The 20,619-nt window shown below is 45.6% G+C and overlaps 1 protein-coding gene across 2 annotated transcripts in view; it reads right to left on the bottom strand.

The window, feature by feature from the left end:
- Window positions 1-10,489: 10,489 nt before the first annotated feature.
- The window catches only part of AUTS2 (activator of transcription and developmental regulator AUTS2), a 1,269,596-nt gene continuing 1,259,466 nt past the window's right edge, over window positions 10,490-20,619 (bottom strand). For both annotated transcript variants that reach the window (XM_084822994.1, XM_084822993.1), the window contains exons 18-19: window positions 12,999-13,215; window positions 10,490-12,149 (exon numbers count right to left, since the gene is read on the bottom strand). In XM_084822994.1, the coding sequence (XP_084679120.1) occupies window positions 10,919-12,149; window positions 12,999-13,215 (1,448 nt within the window). In that variant the 3' untranslated portion in view covers window positions 10,490-10,918. The remainder of the gene's footprint in view (window positions 12,150-12,998; window positions 13,216-20,619) is intronic.

The following is a 20,619-nucleotide window of genomic DNA, read 5'->3' on the forward strand; positions in this document are numbered from 1 at the left end:
AGGGTTGTTGTTGTGAGGATAAAATGGAGAGGAGGAGGGTCGTGTAAGCTGCCTTGTGTTCCTTGCAAGAGGGGGGGGGAAAGTGGGATATAAATGCAATAAATAAATAAACAAACATCAAGAATGGATCATTGTAATGCTTTGTATGTGGGGCTGCCCTTGAAGAACATTTGGAAACTATGTCTGGTAGGTAATACTGCCACCACCTTGTTATTTGAAGCATATGGCTCCAATATTTCTGAGCCCAATGTGAAATGCACATTGATCATAATCAGATTGATCATAATCTTTGAAGTCCTACGCCACATGTAGACATCATCATTATCATCCCGCCTTTTTTCCTCCAAGGAACCCAAGGCGGCGTACATGACCCTCCTCCTCTCCATTTTAGCCTCACAACAACCCTGTGAGGTAGGTCGGGCTGAGAGTCTGTGACTGGCCCCAAGTCACCCAGTGAGCTTCCGTGGCTGAGTGGGGACTCGAACCCGGCTCTCCTGGCTCTCAGTCCAACACTCTCGCCACTGCACCACACTGGCTCCTATCTGGAGAGGACAGACTTTGGCTCAGCTATGCATGTGCCACTGACATCCAGGCTGGATGCAGTGGCAGCTGGTGCCTCCAGTTCCAAAGAGGCGGTGACTCCATTCTGGGTTTCAGCCAGCCAAACCAGCCCAAACTCGAAATGTGCTCTCCAGTGTGCTGAAACGTATCCTTCAAATGGATTGCGTCGAGCCCAATTGCTTTCTTTGCAGTCTTTTGCTAAGGAAGGAGGGAAATGAACTGAAACTGCCTGTTCTAGCAGCAATACATGCATATTCCCGAACAGACGTTAGAAATTCTATGAGTTTAGATAAAATTCCAGAGGACCTCAAATGCACAGGACATGAAACAGTGGATGTCTGCTTGCCCGATTCTGGATGGCTTTGCACTGAGGCTTGGAGCTCTTGCTACAGCAGTAATTGACTTCAAGAGCTGGAACTGTCTGGTTCTCTGGACAGGTGGTTCCCCCTCATCCTGAGTAGACTCATGTGCACCTATTCAGAATGTTGCTGATGACCCCAAAGTTACTGCCTGGCTTAGCATCTCCTCGGCTCCTGTAGCCATTGTGGTGACGGGGAAGGAGAGGGGGACAGGAACCAGCATGGAGTCCTCTAGTCCTGGGATAGGGATGTTTGGTTCTCACAGGTCCTCAACATAAGAACGCAAGAAGAGCCCTGCTGGATCAGACCAAGGGCCCATCTAGTCCAGCACTCTGTTCACACAGGGGCCAACCAGCTGTTGACCAGGAACCCACAAGCAGGGCATGAGTGCAACAGCACCCTCCCACCCATGTTCCCCAGCAACTGGTATATATAGGCATACCACCTCTGATACTGGAGGTAGCATAACACCATCAGGACTAAGAACATAAGAAGAGTCCTGCTGGATCAGACCAAGGGTCCATCTAGCAGCTTCCACTGCTTAGGGAAGGGAAGTGGAGAGGGCAAGGAGATCATAAGAACATAAGAAGAGCCCTGCTGGATCAGACCAAGGGTCCATCTAGTCCAGCATTCTGTTCACACAGTGGCCAACTGGCTGTTGACTGGGAACTCACAGGCAGGGCACGAGTGCAACAGCATCCTCCCACCCACGTTCCCCAGCAACTGATGTACACAGGCAGACTGTCTTTGAGACTGGGGGGGTAGCATACAGCTGTCGGGACTAGTAGCCACTGATAGCCTTCTCCTCCAGCAATTTGTCTAACTCCCCTTAAAGCCACCCAAATGGGTGGCCATCGCTCTGTCTTGCAGTAACGAATTCCGTAATTTGACTCTGCGCTGTGCGAAGAAGCCCTTCCTTTGATCTTTCCTGAATCTCTCACCCATCAACTTCATGGGATGACCCCATTGGGTTCCAATATTATGAGAGAGGGAGAAAAATGTCTCCCTATCCACATTCTCCACACCATGCGTAATTTTTGATACCCCTCTCATGTCTCCTCTTACTTGCCTTTGTTCCCTGTAGCATGGTTTAATAGCCTTTCAGGAGAGTATACAATTGCTAAGCAGTACATCTGCCTTGATACCATTAGGAACTAACTAACTAACTAACTAACTCATTACATTTCATTTCATTTCATTTCATTTCTATACTGCCCAATAGCCAAGCTCTCTGGGCGGTTCACAAAAAATTAAAATCAACAAGCACACAGTAAAACAATATAAAACATTAAAAAAAACATTAAAACCACAATATAACAATACAACCAGAATCAAACCAGCGTAAAACCTAGCAGCAATGCAAAGGTTTAAAATACAGATTTAAAATAGCAAAGCTAGAAGTCTAGAAAGCTAAAATGCTAAAATGCCTGCGAAAATAAAAAGGTCTTCACCTGGCGCCGGAAGGAATACAGTGTAGGTGCCAGGCGAACCTCACTAGGTAGGGAGCTCATTCCACAGCTGGGGGTCCACAGCAGAAAAGGCCCTCCTCCTAGGAGCTACCCACTTCCTTTGGCAGGGGCTCATGGAAGAGGGCCACTGAGGATGATTTTAAGGTTCGGGCAGGCACATATGGGAGGAGGCTATCCTTCAGATAACCTGGCCCCAAGCCCTTTAGGGCTTTGATTGATTGATTGATTAATTGATTGCATTTATACCCTGCCTTTTCTCCTCTTGCAAGGAATCCAAGGCGGCTTACATTATCCTCCTCCTCTCCATTTTATCCTCACAACAACAACCCTGTGAGGTGGGTTGGGCTGAGAGTCTGTGACTGGCCCAAAGTCACCCAGTGAGCTTCCATGGACGAGTGGGGACTAGAACCCAGATCTCCCAGCTCCTGGTCCAACACTCTTGCCACTACAGCACACTGGTGTAACACACTTTGAATGTTAATCCCGGCATTTTGAATTGGGCCCGGAAATGGTCTGGCAGCCAGTGCAGCTGAAAAAGCACTGGTGTAATATGAGCTAGTTGGCCAGTCCCTGTTAACAATCTCGCTGCCCTAAGAAGAACCTGCTGGAAGAAGAGCCTTGCTGGATCAGACCAAAGGTCCATCTAGTCTAGCATTCTGTTCTCACAGTGGCCAACCAGCTGTCAACCCAGAGCCCACAAGCAGGGCATGGGGCAGCAGTGCCCTCAAGTGTCGCGGACTCTCATGAGGCCCTCCCCTGCTCGTCCTGAAAGGAGATCACACGTTCTAGGTCCAAGCCTTGACAATACAGCAGGGAAAAACCACTCATCTCTATTTATGGTTAAGATTTCTGAAATGATATATGCACATTTGCCATATCCCCTTCCAATCCAACCTACGAACTGCTGCCTCCAGGCATTTCCTAGCAGCATCTAAAGCCCAGCGTGTGGACATTTTTCATCAGCCACCACTGCCTTTTGAAAGAATCTTATTATGAATTCATTTCCACTCCTGAAAATGAAGAAAGGCAGAAAGGTGACAACAGCAACAGTGAAGTGGGAGAATCAGCCCCCGTTCTCAATGAAACCCAGACAGAATTTCATGTACGGTCAAATCATTCTAGGGCAATATGCCCATGATACTTCTGGGCTTTGACTAAATGGCAGCAATACTAGAACACACCATAATGCCCCAACACCCGACTTTGTTGCAAGCTGTTAAGGAGATTCGCAGCTACCAATGTTCTGATGGGATTGCTCCATTTCCAGCCATCCCTGTGGTTAAAACACCATAGCACAGAGTTGGAGAATGTGTGACCCTCCAGACGCTGTTGGGCTGCAACTTGGTTCATCACTGACCATTGGCCATGCTGGCTGATGTTGATGGGAGTTGGAGTCCAACAACATCTGGGTTTCCCACCTCACCAGAAACCCTTTTGGAGCTTAAGGGAAATTGTTGCTGGGATCCAAAGTCATCTTATATAAGAATACGGTAGTGTAATGCTTATTACTAGAGATATACTAGACCAATTTTACTCACTTTTGTTTTAAACTGATGCCTGAGCAGTGAGGATATGGAGGGAAAAAATGAAACATCAAAAAAATTCAAAGTTTGAGCTTTGTCTCAAACTGTGCCTGTAATGTAATACATAGAGTGTGTATGCACATGTAATAATGCTCACTCCTATGAGCTCTTAAGAGTGCTGGGCCAATGAAAGAACAGGCACAGAACGTTGGGAAAGGGGCTGACGAAAAGTGAGTTGGTGACAGTTAGAAGAGGAGGAAGAGAAGCTGCAGAGAAAGAGCTGAAAGGACACCAGAGGGAGAAAAGACAGAAAAATCTTACATCGTATGTTTTTGACTTCAAACTTCAAGATATGGTAAATGATTTTTATAAAAAGAACTTACTTTTTTGGGGTTATCACCTTTGCCAGTTTATTTATAGTACGTTTATTTTAATAGAAGTTGTTCCAGTCGCAAGGGAAACGGGCAAACATATTTTTTATCCAGTCATTCTCATATGAGCCCCACATGGCAACACAGGATTTGCACTAGTCAGTTTTAGATTGCTGTGCGGTTAATTGGGAAGGGATGCAGCTCAGTGGTAAAACACATGCTTTGCATGTGAAAAGTTCAATGCCCCGCATCTCCAGGCAGGTTTGGGAAAGACTCCTGTCTGAACCCCTAGAACACGACTGCCAGCCACTGTAGACCAGGAGTGGGGAACCTGTGGCCCTCCTGATGTTGTTGGATTCCAACTCCCATCAGTCTCAGCCAGCATTATGGGTCAGGAATGATGACAGTTGTAGTCCAACATCTGAGAACCCAAAGCTGGGAACCACTGACTTAGCCAATTATCTGTGCTGGGGAATCTGACGTGGCAGCCAAGGGTTGACTCACCTACCAGGTAAACACATCTCAGATCTCATAGAATCATAGGGTTGGAAGGGGCCTACTAGACCCTCGAGTCCAACTCCTGCTCAGTGCAGGAAGCCTGATTCCCAGGCGGTCTCCCATCCAAGTACTAACCAGGGCTGACCGTGCTTAGCTTCCGAGATCAGGCACATCCGGCCCGTTGCTCTGCAGGAAGGAACACATCTGGCACCTACACTGTATTCCTTCCGGAGCCAGGTGAAGACCTTTTTATTCTCCCTGGCAGTTTAGCATTTTAGGTTTCTAGTATTTTAGCCTTGCTGTTTTAAAACTGTTTTTTTAAATCTCTGCATTGCTGCTAGGTTTGATTCTGGTTGGATTGTTATACTGTGGTTTTAACGCTTTTAGATTTTATATTGTTTTACTGCGTGCTTGTTGGTTTTAATTTTTTGTGAGCCGCCCAGAGATCTTTGTCTATTGGGTGGCATAGAAATTAAATAAATGAATGAATGAGGAAGAGGTGACTGGGGGGTAGCAGTGTAGTAGCAATGTAGAGGGTCAGACTAAGTAGCCTAGTCATGCCTCATGTTCTTGCTGAGCTCTTGCTCTCTTGAATATATGTTTGTAAGCTGACGAGACACAGGAATTTCTTATCTTGTCAACAAGGCTAAGGTCAGAGTTGTTATCATGTTCTCTGCTGTTCTCTGCTTATCATGCCCTATAACCCATTTCCTGTGCTATAAACAATGGTGCTAGAAGAGGAAATGCGGAATACTGCAAAACCACACGGAGGGGGGCAAAGGAGCTTTTTCATGTGTGTCATAATGTCTATAAAAACTATTTGCTGATGTACTTCGGGGCTTTTGGCACTTTGGAAGTGATTCCAGCCATAAAGCCCGCGCGTTAATAAAGAAAAACTCTTTTCCCTTCACTCCGTGGTCTCTCTGACTCTGATTTCTGCAACAGCAGCAAGCAGTTGCACCACACTGGGGCTTTGAGGGTATCAGCAGCACAAGCCAGGGGGTCAGGTTGGCACCAGACAGGAGCCTATCGAGGGCATCATGTTGAGGGCCCATTAAAGTCTGGCCCTGGCCCTGAACGCGTGCTCAGAGATTTAATTTCCTGAGAGTGAGGAGGCAGATTCACCTTAAAGGACGATAACCCTCGTGACTCACACTAACACACAATCTTTACTAGTGCTGTGGCGAAAATGTCTCCTACAATTTTGGGGGGATCATTCTCACTCAATTTGATAGAAGAGAAATTGCTTTCGAAAAGAAATTCAATGGTGGAGAAATTTTGGAGACATTCTCGAGGGCTGGATTTGGGTTTCTTGGCCTACCTTACTGAGGAGGTGGCTGAGGAGTGAGCACAAGCATCCTGTATTTTATTGTACGATCATCTCTTTGGCAGCCTATAGCCTCCTCAGCTCCCTACACTTTGACTGAAGCCCAGTGGAAGGCGTCATCATGAGGTAATTCCTCCCTTAGGGCTTTTTCAGATCAGGATGTGCAGGCAGCCTGGGAGACTAGCTATGATTAGGGAAACTCAAAAACACCACCAAAATAAATTCCACATAAATTATAAACTGTCCTGAGAATGAGGCAGAACAATGGAAACCCCTTTCATGGGGGAAGGAAGAAAACTTGCTGGAAACTGGAGGACAGATTTTGGCAGAGCATTAACGCCACCTCATCCCTGGAGTTTGACACTACACTGCCCCTCCCCTCACACCTGCACTGTGGTGGATGCAAAATGGGGGCCAGCCCACCAACACAGCTGATGCTGTTGCTTGCAGCATGAAAAACCCTGAGCCAAAAAAGGAAGACTCTGTGCGACAAGCCCTGCCAATCAATGGGGAGCCCTAGCTGGGAGAAACGGTTGAGAATTTCTCCTTCCCCTGAAGAAATTCGGTGGAATTATCTCCCAGATTTCTCTGCCCATCAATAAGGTGGAGAATTTTGAGAGGCCACCTTCACGCGGCTCTGATCTTTACTTGTGTAAAACCAGGATACTGATTTCCTAGGAACAAGGAACACAAAATAAAGAAATAGCAACTTGTCCTGGCAAAAGAGTGACAGCAGGAACACATCCAGTGGTCACTTCCTGAAACTCAGGAATGTTCCGATGAATATGCCTTTTCTTCAGCAACACCGTGGCTTGAGGTGGAAATGAAGAACTGATTAAAATCGATTTCACCCAAAATATAACTAAGCATTGTATCGATGCTATGAAAAGAAGGTGGTGGTGGGGATGACTCTCTCTAGGGCAGGGGTGGGGAAACTGTAGCCCTCCAAAAGTGGTTGGACTCTTACTCCCGTCAGCCCCAGCAAGCATGGCCAATGATGGGAGTTGTAATCCAGCAACATGCAGAGGTCCACAGGTCCACCCAAACCCATCCTATGGGCTCAAACACACCTCAATCAAGCCCTGCTGGTGAGCATCATGGCAGAGAAAGAAGCACTTACCAGTTTAGTTCACATTTTTTAATAACATGGCACAGATTTACATTACACACGTCTTCGCTCATGAGGAAACATGCTGTGGACCGAATGTCGCTTCGGGTTTTTTTTTTTCCTTTTCACATAGGATCTAGAAAGGACTTTATTACATACAGGAGAAACAGCGAAAAGGTTTGTATATAACAATTTCTTTACAATACTGAAAGCTATCGCTACGGTGCAAGTGTACATTTTTTTTCAGGGTTCTCTCTCTCTTTTTTTTGTTCATTTAGTCTCTTGTTCTTAAAAAAAAACACTGCACAACATCTGGAGTTCACAAAACCTGAAGTTCACAACTAAAACTTTTTAGTTGACTACTAAAATAGATTTCTGATCATTAGAAACAGCTGTCTGTAATTAGACTTTTTTTTTTGTTAAAACAGGAAAACAACTTGAGATATCACTTTAATACACGAGAAGACCAATGCAACTATTTTATTTAGTCCAGACACATATTTTTACAGTCCAGTAGTATGCAAGATATTGTATGTTTTCTGATAAAGTCATATTCTCTCCAAATAATTTCAAAATAGAACAAAGCATTAAAAGAATGAAACAAAAGCAAAACACTTACATGAGTAGTCCAACATGTTCTAAGTGCAGGAAAAATGGCCCTCTCTCTCTCACACACACGCACGTGTGTGTGTGAGAAAGACATCCCATAAAACGTGCTGGACTAATCACATACATTTTAAGCAAAAAATAAAATCCTATAATTTAGCTTTCCCCAACCTGTAGCCCTCCAGATGTGTTTGACCACAACTCCCATCATCCACAGCAACATGGACCTTGGACTTGCTGGCTGTGAATTATGGGAAGTGTAGTCCAACCACATCTGGAGGTTGCCAGTTTGGGGGAAGACTGCTATAATTTATTGCAGGGGAGAAGTATTAACATACAGTGCAAACACACCTATTATTTATGAAAAGCCTATGCATGTCTTCTCTGAAGTCCCACTGGGTTCAATGGGACTTCCCCCCAGGTAAGTGGGTATAGGATTGCAGTCTTACCCAGGGAAAATGGGGAGAGAGGAAATCGGCAACCTAAAAGGACAGCCATCAATAGCTACTTTTCCCAGACGTAAATGACATTCCAAATTTCCAGACAGTTCCAAGAAAAAGCTGCTCCTGCACATAACCCGAGAGGTAATGGGTTCATAACATACGGTGCTTAAAAACTACAGGATTGGCATTACTACGAAGCCTGTTTACAAACAGTCACTCTAAAGCAGCAGTCCCTAACCTTTTTGGCACCAGGGACCGGTTTCGTGGACTACCCCCCGAAATCCCCCTGGGACGGAACCTACCTGGCGGCTGCTAGTCTGGGTGTGTCCCAGGGGGATTTCGGGGGGCTGGCGGGGGGGTAGCTGTGCCCGGACTGTGGGCGCTGTGCCCGGACTGCAGATGCAAATGGTGTCCAGCATAGCCGATACCATTTGCGTCCCTGTTCTTCAAGTAATAGGCTACATAAATCTTTACGTAGCCTATTACTGCAAAGAACATGGACGCGAATGGCGCCCGCTACGCCATTTGAGTCCCTGTTCTTTGCAGTAATAGGCTACGTAAAGATTTACGTAGCCTATTACTTGAAGAACAGGGACGCAAATGGCATCTGCTACGCCATTTGAGTCCCAGCGGCCGGAAGTCCATCAGCGGCTAGAGCCGGCCAGTAGCTCTGTGGACTTGCTGCAGAGAGGACCCGGCCAGGGCCGGCGAGGATTCCGGGGGGGAGGGACAGATCGCCTCCTCCGCGGACCCCCGCAGACCGGTTCCTAACAGGCCACGAACCAGTACTGGTCCATGGCCTGGGGGTTGGGGATCCCTGCTCTAAAGAACAAGCCCAATAACTTCCAGAATGGATGAGCATCTCCACAGCAAAAGGAAGCAACTGACAACACACCCGTCTGCTATGGTTTCTGTTGTTTATTTTGCAGCCTGTTCTTTGGACATTGCAAGACCACCCCGGTTTGGAGAGCGAGCTCTGATGCTGTCCTCGTTACACTCCAATGTGGGTATGACAAACTTCTGGAAGTGGGTGGACTCACCATGGCAACGCCCTAGGAACTTGGACCTAGATCTGTGTTCACCCTTCCCCACCTCCCGCTCACACAAGGTTCACCTTGTGTTAAACACCACATCCTTCCGCTGCAGAGCACCAATTTGCCTCTGGGAAAAAAATGGCTCTGGACACTGTAGAGGGAATCTGTGGCAGGCAGGGAAAAGTAGGCCGTGACGAGAAACTGGGCACAGGGTTACATGGGTGGTGACTACTTAACACCCGCTATCTATCTAGTGTCCGTAACTACCGAGTGGAGCACATTAGCTCTGGGATTTGGGCAACCCTTTAGTTAGAGCAGGCTTCTGAAGATGCAATTTATGGTGGCTACATACTACACACACAGCTGGGCCACGTTACAAGTTCCATTGCACAGAACAGCCCTCACAGTGCCTGTGATGTTGTAGGAAAGATTCGGGACACTAAGAAAGGGACAGCCAGTGAAATGCAGTGGGTAGAGAGTTGGTTTTGGCTCTTGGAGACACAAGTTCAAGTCTTGCCTGGCTAAGGGCCTTGTAGGCCCCTTCCAACCCTACTATACTGTTCCACTATTCTATGAAGGATCCATTAAGTGGGTTTGGGCGAGCCATTGTCTTAACTCAGGTCCTCATTTGTGTAATAAAAGAAATACAGAAAGAAAAGTGAATCAATGTGACCCAGGAGAGGCTATTAAGCAGATGGTCGTGATCAAATATTCTACAACACTTCTGCGCCTTAACAGCACGAGCTAGAAACAGTAAGTACCAGCAGATACCCAAAGGTATGTTTGCTGAAGGAGAAGTGTATATATATATATATATATATATATATATATATATGGCTTCTTTATCAAAAAGTGAACAGGCAGGAATGCGTTTCTTAGGGAGAGTATGACTTCAAGTGTGTGGTTGACAAGACTCCTTTGAGTTAAAGAAGCTTTTGTGAAAAGCCTTAAAATTCATTGCATAGCTGAAGGGGTTTCACTGTCTTATAACAAGAGATGTGCCATAGCCAACTCAGTGTGGCCTTCCACATGACTGAAGTCAGGCAGGGCATGGTTTAAGAAGTATTAATGTATTATGTTACTTAGCTTTTTCTATTTACATATTTACAAAGTAAAGCTTTCATCTTACCCAGTTTGCATATATGACCCATTAACCCATGAAGTAATAGTTGTTTTTATTTTTATTTTTTAAATAATCTCTTACAGAGAGAGAACCGCCTCCCCCCCCCCCAATCTACAGTTTTCTTTATTTCAGCTGGGGAGAGAAAGAGAGAGACAGACAGACAGAGAGAGACACAGAGAGAACGAAAAAGAACTTTGCTTGTTTGTAGCCCAATACTGACTTACATCTTCTTGTCCTGGCAGGAATTCCAAAGGATAGAAAGGAAGAGGATACGTAAAGAAAATGCACCAACTTTTCTCCCTAAGGTTTGAAAACAGCATATAATATACAAACCAGCAATTTTTTAAAAAAAGAAGCACTAAAGAATATCTTTGCACACTTGGGTCTATACATTTTGTACAGTTGGGTCATAACCAAAGCCTACATTTATGGAGTAAGAAGATTTGATATCTAAGTCCACTTAACAATGTCCTTGCTTGGCCTCATTCTGTTGGTCTTATCGTGCTTCAATGTCCTTGAGTGTATGGGAGGGTGGCCTGTCCCTAATTTCTGTTGACAAAGGGGTAGTCCTTCGGGGAGAGCTAGGCCGGGGTCCCAGAGTGGAAATGAGAGGAGGGGGAGCGCTCAGAGCCGCTGTGGGAGGAGTCTTATTGAGAATCCCATTCTGAAGTCCTGATGGGGGGCTGACTCTGGGATAGTGCATGCTGGGCAGCCCTGGGGTGATTAAACGCGGGTGAGGCAAGTGGGCGTCCAGGGCTGCTGGATGAACGGAGTGAAGTCGCACATGCTCATACTCCTCTCTGAGCATGTGTAACCTCTCCCTCTCGTCTAGGTGTGCCCCCCTGTCATGCTCACGGCGGGGGTCGACCGAAAGGGGGTGGTGATGGTGATTGTAGTCATGTGGCTCTCTGTCCCTGAAAGACCTCTCTGCGTCATATAATCTTGGTGCAGAAAGACGGTGCAATGGGTCATTCCTCAAGAGGAACTCTCTGCCCAAAGGGTCTCTCCGGTGGATGTCCAAGTCTCTGTAGGGATCCCTTAAGGGATCCCTCATTGGATCCCAATGGAAAGAAGGGTAGGGGAAACGTTCGCCACCTGGAATCGGGCTGATCCCCATAAAAGGTGTCATCATGTGAGTCCTCTCTAGACTGCTGATACTGTTCATGGGATGGATGCCAGTGACCCCCACAGTCATGGGCATTGACACCAAAGGACCTGGGTGGGCGTTGGATGTGGGCATTGCTGGAGGCTGCTCAGATGGTTGATGTGTCTGTGGTGTTTCGGGTGGAATGTCATGGTCTTCCTTCCTTTCCTCCTTCACTTTGACTTCGCTGGATTTCTTTAGGTTCTCATATGCAGGCTCGCTCTTCTTCTCAGCATCTCGGCTAGAAGTACTATTAGGTCTGGAGCTCTCTACAAGAGGTGGTCTAGTATAGGGTGAAGGTCCCCGAGACACTTGTTTAGACTCTTCCAGTGGTCTGCTCTCATGGGTCAGACCTTCTTTCTCAGAAATATAGTTGTCCTTTGCCTTGTGCTCATCAACACCAACATCTTTCCGAGATTCAGAGTGATCCCTCTCTCGCTCTTTGGGTTTCTCTTTCTCCCGAACCTCTGGGTTCAGGTGGCTCCTGACTGGCTCAGCTGAGCTGCGGCTATGTCCAAGGGAGCTCACAGAATGGAGAGGGGCTGGTGAAGGATGGCTTGCATGTCTTTTCTCAATACTCTCCCTGGAAGTAGCAAAAGCACAACACGTTAACCATTGCAGGAGACCATGGGAAGGAGAGACTTAAACTTGAATTTGGATCTTGCAATGCCCATATGATACATCAGGGGCCCTCCATATGTTGTTGGACTCCAACTCCCATCAGCCCCATCTGACATGGCCAATAACCAGTGATGATGTTGTCTAACAACATCTGTAGGGGCACTAGTTCCCTATCCATGTTCTAGAAGGTTCCAAACCTTCATCGCCAGTGCATGACCCCCAGACCGAACAACCTTGGTTCAAGGAACACCCCCTGTAGAATAAAAACACAAACAAGCCTCCATTCTCCAAACTAAATGGATCTGTTTGAAGACGAGCATGCAAATTAAGGTATGCAAATGGGATATGAGGTGCAAATGATACTCACAGCTCAATCCTATACATGTTTGCTCAGAAGTAAATCCCACTCAGTTCAATGGGGCTGATTACCAGATAAGCAGGTATAGGATTGCAGCCTTGGTCTAATATCAAAAGTAAGACTTTTGGGGTTGCAGAATTTGGAGTAAGTTGGGTGGAGGAAACTGTCTAGAACTCGAACCCCTTCCAGGTGGGAGAAATGCAGGAGCATCATAGAACAGAATCATAGAACAGTAGGGTTGGAAGGGGCCTACAAGACCATCGAGTCCAACCTCCAGACCATTGAGTCCAACTTTCAGGGGGAAAGCTAGATTTAGAGGGGGCTCGTCATGTCTCCCCAGCCACCCTTCTGAATAATAAAAAAAATGTTTGCCACATTAAGGAGGCATGACAATGTCTATGGCTCCCACCCCAGCTTTGCACTCAACGATGCTCAGAAAGTGTTCTTTCATACCTTTCTTTGTCATCTTTACTAAGAGAGGAGTCTCCTTTATCTATATCTCTCTCATGAGCTGCAGCAGACGTACTGCGTTCCAGCTCACCTGGCTTCAGCCAGGGCGGAGGAGTCGGAAACGAAGGAGGAGTTCGGTGTAGACGATTCCAGGGCTCATGAGGGTTGCTAAAGTTCTGCATACTGGGGCAATCCTTGTGGCTGAACATGGTGTTGGGTGCTGAAATGGCGAAGTGGGGAGGGGGGGAAAAGCAAAATGCTCAGTTGATGGTACTTACCAATCAAACCCAACTTTTATTTTTTTACAGCACTCAGAGTTTAAAATGAATACATATTATGGGTAGCTGGAAAAGGAAAGGAGATTAATAGATAAGCATTAGCACTTGGGCCTTAACAGTGGGAAGGCAACTGATTTAACTGAGAGGAGTGCAATATTTCTAAAAACAAACAAACAAAAAGTGACTGGGTGGGAAAATGTAAGCGACAAAAAAAGTATAATTTTCTTTATTGCCAGTTTTTCGGGGAAGAAAAATCACATTGAAAGTGGCTCACCAAATCTAAAAAGGCATGCAAATAACCCGGACCTAGAAATATTTTACATTCACCTTGTCACACAGAAGATTCCAGGGGCCCAGGGCAAAATTATTTATTTTCATACCCTGCTTCCCCCACCCCACCCCCAATTCTCAATGAGTAGCTCATATAGTGAACAAAAGACAAAAGTAATAAAAATACATGAAAAATAATCAAATACAATGAAAAAATAATCAGAATCATGACAGAATCTGGGGCACCAGAACAGGGTCACAACAAAATTAGCTCAGCGGGGACATAAGAAAACAAACTCTCAAAAGCCCTCCAGAGCAGATATATTTTAACAAGGTGGTGGGAAATCGAGAGAGGGGAGCCAGGCAAACATCCTACGGCAGAGATTTACATTAGAGATCCTCCAGATGCAGCATAATACCCCCTTTTTTTCCCAAAGAGAAGAGCTCTGTGCCTATGGACATATTTCTTTAATTCCAAATTATTGCCTTTGTTTTGCTATTGCTTTTACTGTTTTCATTTGTTTAAATGCTTAGCCACTTTGGAGGGATTGAAAGGTGGGATATAAAAAAAAAGTATTTCAGACAAATGAACAAACTCCAGTGTCATCTTCTGCAACAATTTGCCCCAGGTAAAACCACCCAAATCAATCACTGTTCCCACTGCTGTGTGTGTGTGTGTGTGTGTGTGTGTGTGTGTATTTCTCATATACAGCCAAATGCATAGTCTCTTTTGAGCCGTTTGGTCTAAAGATAAGTCAGTCTAACGTTCATTCCTTGGTTTATGATCCTCTCTCTCAGAAAACTCTTTCTGTGGCCTACAATATGTCCAAGAGCAATGTAGTCAACCCTGTGTTGGACCGTCTTTCTTTTCCACCTCAGAAGAGCAGGTCCTTTTCATAACCAACTAGAGGTGACCTTCCAGTTTTCAATCAGGCACAAGGATAGATCTTATAGCTTACACAGATATGGCTTTTAGCAGCCAGTGGTTGAACCTTTCCGAAAGTTACGGATTTGACTTGTATGAATGCCACACTGGAAACATTCAAGATAAAGCTGAGCAGCCATCTGTCTGAGATGCTTTGACTTGATTCCTGCATTGAGCAGGGGGTTGGACTCAGTGGTCTTGTACACCCCTTCCAACCCTACTATTCTATGATTCTATGAAGCTGGACAGCTAGTCAGGGATGCTTTGACTCAGATTCCTGCATTGAGCAGGGAGTTGGCCTCAAGGGTCTTATAGGCTTCTTCCAACCCTATATTATATGATTCTATGATTCTAGGAAGCTGGACAGCCATCTGTCAGGGATGCTTTGACTTGGATTCCTGCATTGAGCAGGGGGTTGGACTCGAGGGTCTTATAGGCCCTTTCCAACCCTACTATTCTAGGATTCTATGATTACAGGCAAATCCCCTTGTATACAAGCCCTTTAGTATAACCTCTTCTCCCCTCCTCCCTTTCAATGGCTTGGGAAACCACCATTTCCCCCAAAAAAATTAACAAGATGTTCATAAAAGCAGGAGTGCTATTTATGTTAGATTACACAAACATGGAGAGGAATCAGCTGAGTTTGGAATTTTGATCATTTTAGAGTCAGCCAACAGGGGTGTACTGCATTTTAAAGAATAGTTAAAGATCCATCCATCCATCCATCCATCCATCCATCTATCTATCTATCTCTATGTTATTCTAAACTTTAGGCTCTCAAGTGTTGTCAAATGAGAGAATCCAAGGCCATGGTTTCAAGTTGATCTACACACTATTTTTACATGGACAAATTGACACAAGAAACCTGTTCCAATGGATTTGGGGGTCACAAGTCAGGTCTGAGAATTCTTTACTGTGAATCCAGACAGTGGCTTCCTATAGATGGGGACATCTTCAGTAGAAATGTTGGCAAAGTTTGCCTGGCTTTCAGAGGAGAGGCAAGCATTAGATACCCTCAAGTTCTTCCTCCAGCTTGGATTACAATCTGAGCTGGAGAACATTTCCCGGTTTACCCCTCCTTGGAACTGGGGCTAGAGGGCAAAAGTCCACCTTCTGTAAGGACTCCTCTTATCTTATGGTCCCATGTTGCCCCCCCACACACACTATCTATGCCATGTTCCCAGAAATGGGCCCTTGCAATGCAACAGAGATAAGAATAAAAGAACGTAAGAGTAGCCATATTGTCTCAGACCAAGGGACTACCTAGCCCAGTATTCTGTTCCTGTACTGGCCAACCAGATGCCTATGCAAAGGCTACAAGCATAGTAGCAGCACTCTTCTGCTCATGTTCCTGAGCAACTGGTGTTCAGAGACATACTGCTTCTGATACAGCCAACATGACTATTAGCCATTGATAGCCTTATCCTATTCATTCATTCATTCATTCTTTTTTCTTTCATTTCATTTCTATACTGCCCAATGCCTGAAGCTCTCTGGGAGGTTCACAAAAATTAAAACCAAAAAACACACAGTAAAACAATATAACATATAAAAGCATTATACCCCATGAATTTGTTTACCCCTCTTGTAAAAAGCTATCTGTAGCAGCGGGTTCCACAATTGAACCCTGTACTTTGCGAAGAAGCGGTGGGCTGGATTTTAAATTGTTGCACACCACCTTGATGGCTGTTTAGCACTTATTTATATAAATGTTAATAGTAAATAAATGCATAAAAAAAGGTAAAGGTAAAGGTGTCCCCAACCAGTCGTGTCCGACTCTATGGTGCTCATCTCCATTTCTAAGCTGAAGAGCCAGCGCTGTCCAAAGACGCTTCTGTGGTCACGTGGCCGGCATGACTGAACACCGAGGTGCATGGAACGCTGTTACCTTTCCCGCCGAAGCGGTGCCTATTTATCTACTTGCATTTCTTGCTTTCGAACTGCTAGGTTGGCAGGAGCTGGGACTGAAGAAGGGAGCTCACTCCGTCACGTGGCACTCAGGTCTCGAACTGCTGACCTGCCGACCTTCCAGTCTGCAGTTCAGCATCTTAACCACTAAGCCACCGCGGCCCTTCAAATAAATGCATACATACATACATACATACATACATAAAGAGGGCCAATAAGCTAAGACGGAGACACTGTGGGTAAGTCATTCCAGGGACCAGGAATTAAGGAGTTTACCTGCTCTGAATGGGGTTGCCCTCCCCCTAAAAGAATGGGTACACAGTTTGGGGTACTCCTAGATTCATCATTGTCACTGGAAGCCCAAGTGACTTCTGTGGCACGGACTGCATTTTACCAGTGGTATATCAATTGCAGCCATTCATGGACAGGGAGAGCTTAACCACTGTGATCCATGCACTGGTAACCTCAAGATTAGACTACTGTAATGCTCTCTATGTGGGGCTGCCCTTGAGGCTGGTTCAGAAGATGCAGCTAGTGTCGAATGTTGGAGCAAGACAGATAAGCAGAGTGCCTTGCCATGTGCTCATAACACCTGTGCTGAAACACCGGACTGGCTGCCAGTTCCCTACTGAGCCAGGTTCGAGATATTATTATCGACATATAAAGTCTTAAACAACTTGGGACCAGGTTACCTGAAAGATCGCCTCCCCTATATAGACCTGTTAGGCAATTAAAATGTTCAGGGGAGGCCTTGTTGTCCATGCCACATCCTGCAGAATCCCACCTGGCAGCAGCATGGCAACGGGCCTTCTCTGTGGTGGCACCCTCCGTCTGGAATGACCTCTCCTCCATGATACATCAGGCACCAACAATAATGTGCTTTTGACAATTATCAAAAATATACTTGTTTACCCTGGCTTTTCCCAACCATTAACTTGTCTAACTTTCACTCCCCCTAAAGGATCGCGTTCGTAGTTTGGGGGTGTTCTTGGATCCAGAACTGTCCCTTGAGGCACAGGTGAACTCAGTGGCACAGAGCACTTTTTATCAGCTTCGGCTGCTATACCAACTACGCCCTTAACTGGACAGAGACAGCCTAGCTGCAGTTCTCCATGCTCTGACAACTTCTCGTCTGGGTTACTGCAATGCCTGATATGTGGGGCTGCCTTTGAAAACAATCCAGAAACTTCAGCTGGTCCAAAATAGGGGAGCAAGATTGTTAACAGGGACTGGCCAACGAGATCACATTATGCCAGTCCTTTTCCAGCTGCACTGGCTGCCAGTCCATTTCCAGGCCCGATTCAAAGTGCTGGTGTTAACATTCAAAGCCCTTAATGGCTTGGGGCCAGGTTATCCGAAGGACCACCTCCTCCCATATGTGCCTGCCCGGACCTTAAGACCATCCTCAGCGGCCCTTCTCCGTGGGCCCCTGCCAAAGGAAGTGAGGTGGGTGGCTACTAGGAAGAGGGCCTTTTCTGCTGTGGCACCCCGGCTGTGGAATGAGCTCCCTAGTGAGGTTCGCCTGGAACCTACATTGCATTCCTTCTGGAGCCAGGTGAAGACTTTTTTATTCCCCCAGGCATTTTAGCATTTTAGCTTTCTAGTCTTTTAGCATTGGTGTTTTAAATCTGTACTTTAAATCTCTGCATTGCTGCTAGGTTTGATTCTGGTTTGATTCTGGTTATATTGTTATATTGTGGTTTTAATGCTTTTAGATGTCACGTTGGTTTACCTGCACTGTTTGGTTTTAATTTTTGTGAACTGCCCAGAGAGCTTTGGTTATTGGGCAGTATAGAAATGAAATGAATGAATGAATGAATGAATGAATAAATAAATAAATAAAGTTATGCTTTTATAATGATGCATTGTTTTCTTATTTGTTGTAAACCACTTGGGGATTTTTCAAAAGGGAAGCAGTATATAAATACTTTAAAATATATAAGTAAAATAGGTAAGATTTCATTTTATCTGTCCTGAATCGCCCACCATTCAGCTTTGTTGGATGATCCTGGGCTCCAGCATTATGAGAGAGGGAGAAAAGCTTCTCCATGTCTCCCCTTATTTGCCTTTCTTCTAAACTAAAAAAAAAAAGCCCCAAACACTGTACTCTTAGGGGAGATGTTTCTTTTCCTTTGCCTAGAAGGCTGCTTTGAAGAACTGTCCCTAGGAAAACTGCTGATAAATCTGAGTCCTTCCTGATTTTGGGAGAAGAATTCGTATCGTTTCCCAAGGTGAGGAGAAGAGAGCTTGCCTATCTCTACTCTTTGGCCCCTTGGAGAATTTCAGCATGGATACAATGAATGCAGATGTGAGTGTGGTGTGTGGGGAGAGCAGCACTGGCCTCAACCTCTGTGTGTGTGTTTCTTTATATATCTGAAGAGAGGCTACATGCATCCACTTCTGTAGTGCAATATGCATTACAGTGTATGCAATTGATAAGAATTTATTGTATTATTTAGAAGTGATTAGTTCTGCGCATTTCTACACCAGCTAAAATCCCACAACTTTACCAGGACATTCTGCTTCTGTTTTAAATGCAGGATCACAATGGGCTCCCTTTACACGCGCTTCCCCTCCCCCAATGTTTCCCCTTGTCAGTGTTGTTCTATATGTTTCATTATAAAGCCACTGGATGGCGCTGTGGTCTAGCTCCTCATATTGCGGGATTTCCTCTTTTCAGGAGGGAACTCAGTGCGCTGTCATTTGATAGCTCATTATCTCCAATCTTTAAAAAAATGGGATAAAGGCCATTTAGCATGGGAGACGCCCTGGAGGTTGATGACATCATGTAAAGGGCCCGCAAACCTCCGTGAGTAACCAATCTCAATAGCAGGATAAAAGCCCCGTGTGGAGAAGCCCTCTGTGTGTGCTGTGAGATAACTGTGAGTAATGGAATGTATTCTTGGAAATGAAGGAAAGCTGCCATGAGGGAGTGGGTCAAGTATTGGAAGCCGAAAGCTGCTTAGCTTAGCAGAGATACCTTCATCTAGGGATACTGGTAACAATAGCTAACCTGGCTACACTGGGGAAAAATGGGAATAGTGGTATGACCAGGTCTGAAATTAAGGATGACGACATGGACATCATGGGGGTTATAAAAGACAAGGCTTTGTTTTGTTTGGGAGAGAGATCCTGGGAGAATGAGAAACCTGCCAAATGTGTTTAGGCTGTCTTTGCCCACCATGCCTTCCATTTAAGTAAATATGTAATTCTGATATTAACTGTTAGCTTGAGAGGAACTTCGATTTTACTATGTTAACAATATGCTTGATACTCTTTTCATTATACTTTCAGTGATTATAACTTGCGTGTATTTAGGGATGTTTGTGATCTGCCTTATCATAACAAAAGTGTGCTATTCTCTTAGGGCGCAATCCTATGGGGATAGGCGGCCACCTCCAAATTTGGAGGTGACCCTCTATCCAATGCAGGGCAGGAGAAGCACGGAGGGGATCATTCCCTCCATGCTTCTCCTGCCCTGCATTTGCGGCTAGACAGCCGATTTCGGCTGTCTAGCTGCGGGAAGGCGGAATGGGGGAGGAGGCTGCTGGACAACATGCTGGATGTGTTGTACTGGCATTTCCACCTTCACTGCCCTGGAATGCCCCCCAGAACACCCTGTTTTGGCTGCTCCACACTCCTCTTCTGAGTGCAGAGGGCGAGGCCTTTCCACGCTGCCTGCAAGGCAGCATGGAAGGGCGGGAAGGTCTGTTCTCCAAGAACCAACCTCGGAGCATGGGCTCTGAGGTCAGTTCCCAGAAAGCTACATATCCTACGGCCATCTAGCCGCTGACTAGTGGCCATAGGATTGCTCCCTCCGACTGTTTCAGCAATAACTATATATTCTTTAGTACCAAATTTTTGTTCTCTGGCTTGAGAGAAGTGTCTGGGACCACTACCCATACATTAATTCTTGAAGCCCAAAACACTTCGTAAAGATTTGTAAATCTATCAGTGAGTGGGGTCTCTCCTTCAAGCCATTGTATTTTCTCTTGATCTGGTGAATCTAAGATACACCTGTTCAAGTTTGGGAAAGAAGCTAGTTGGACGGAGCGAGAAGAAGTTACTCGGCTCACTTCTATGTGGGCAAGGCATCTTCTGATAATCAACCCAATGAGTGTAGGTCTTCTGGATGGAAACATGGTGATGCATGATGCAGCAGTGTGACAGAGCAATTGACAGAGCTCCACAAAATGTGTCTAGTTGCAATTTCGGGCTGGAGGAGAGGAATTTATCTCCCCCA

This window comes from Heloderma suspectum, chromosome 16, assembly GCF_057233095.1.
Source record: "Heloderma suspectum isolate Gila_16-S chromosome 16, 16-S_ref, whole genome shotgun sequence".
Taxonomy (NCBI): Eukaryota; Metazoa; Chordata; class Lepidosauria; order Squamata; family Helodermatidae; genus Heloderma; species Heloderma suspectum.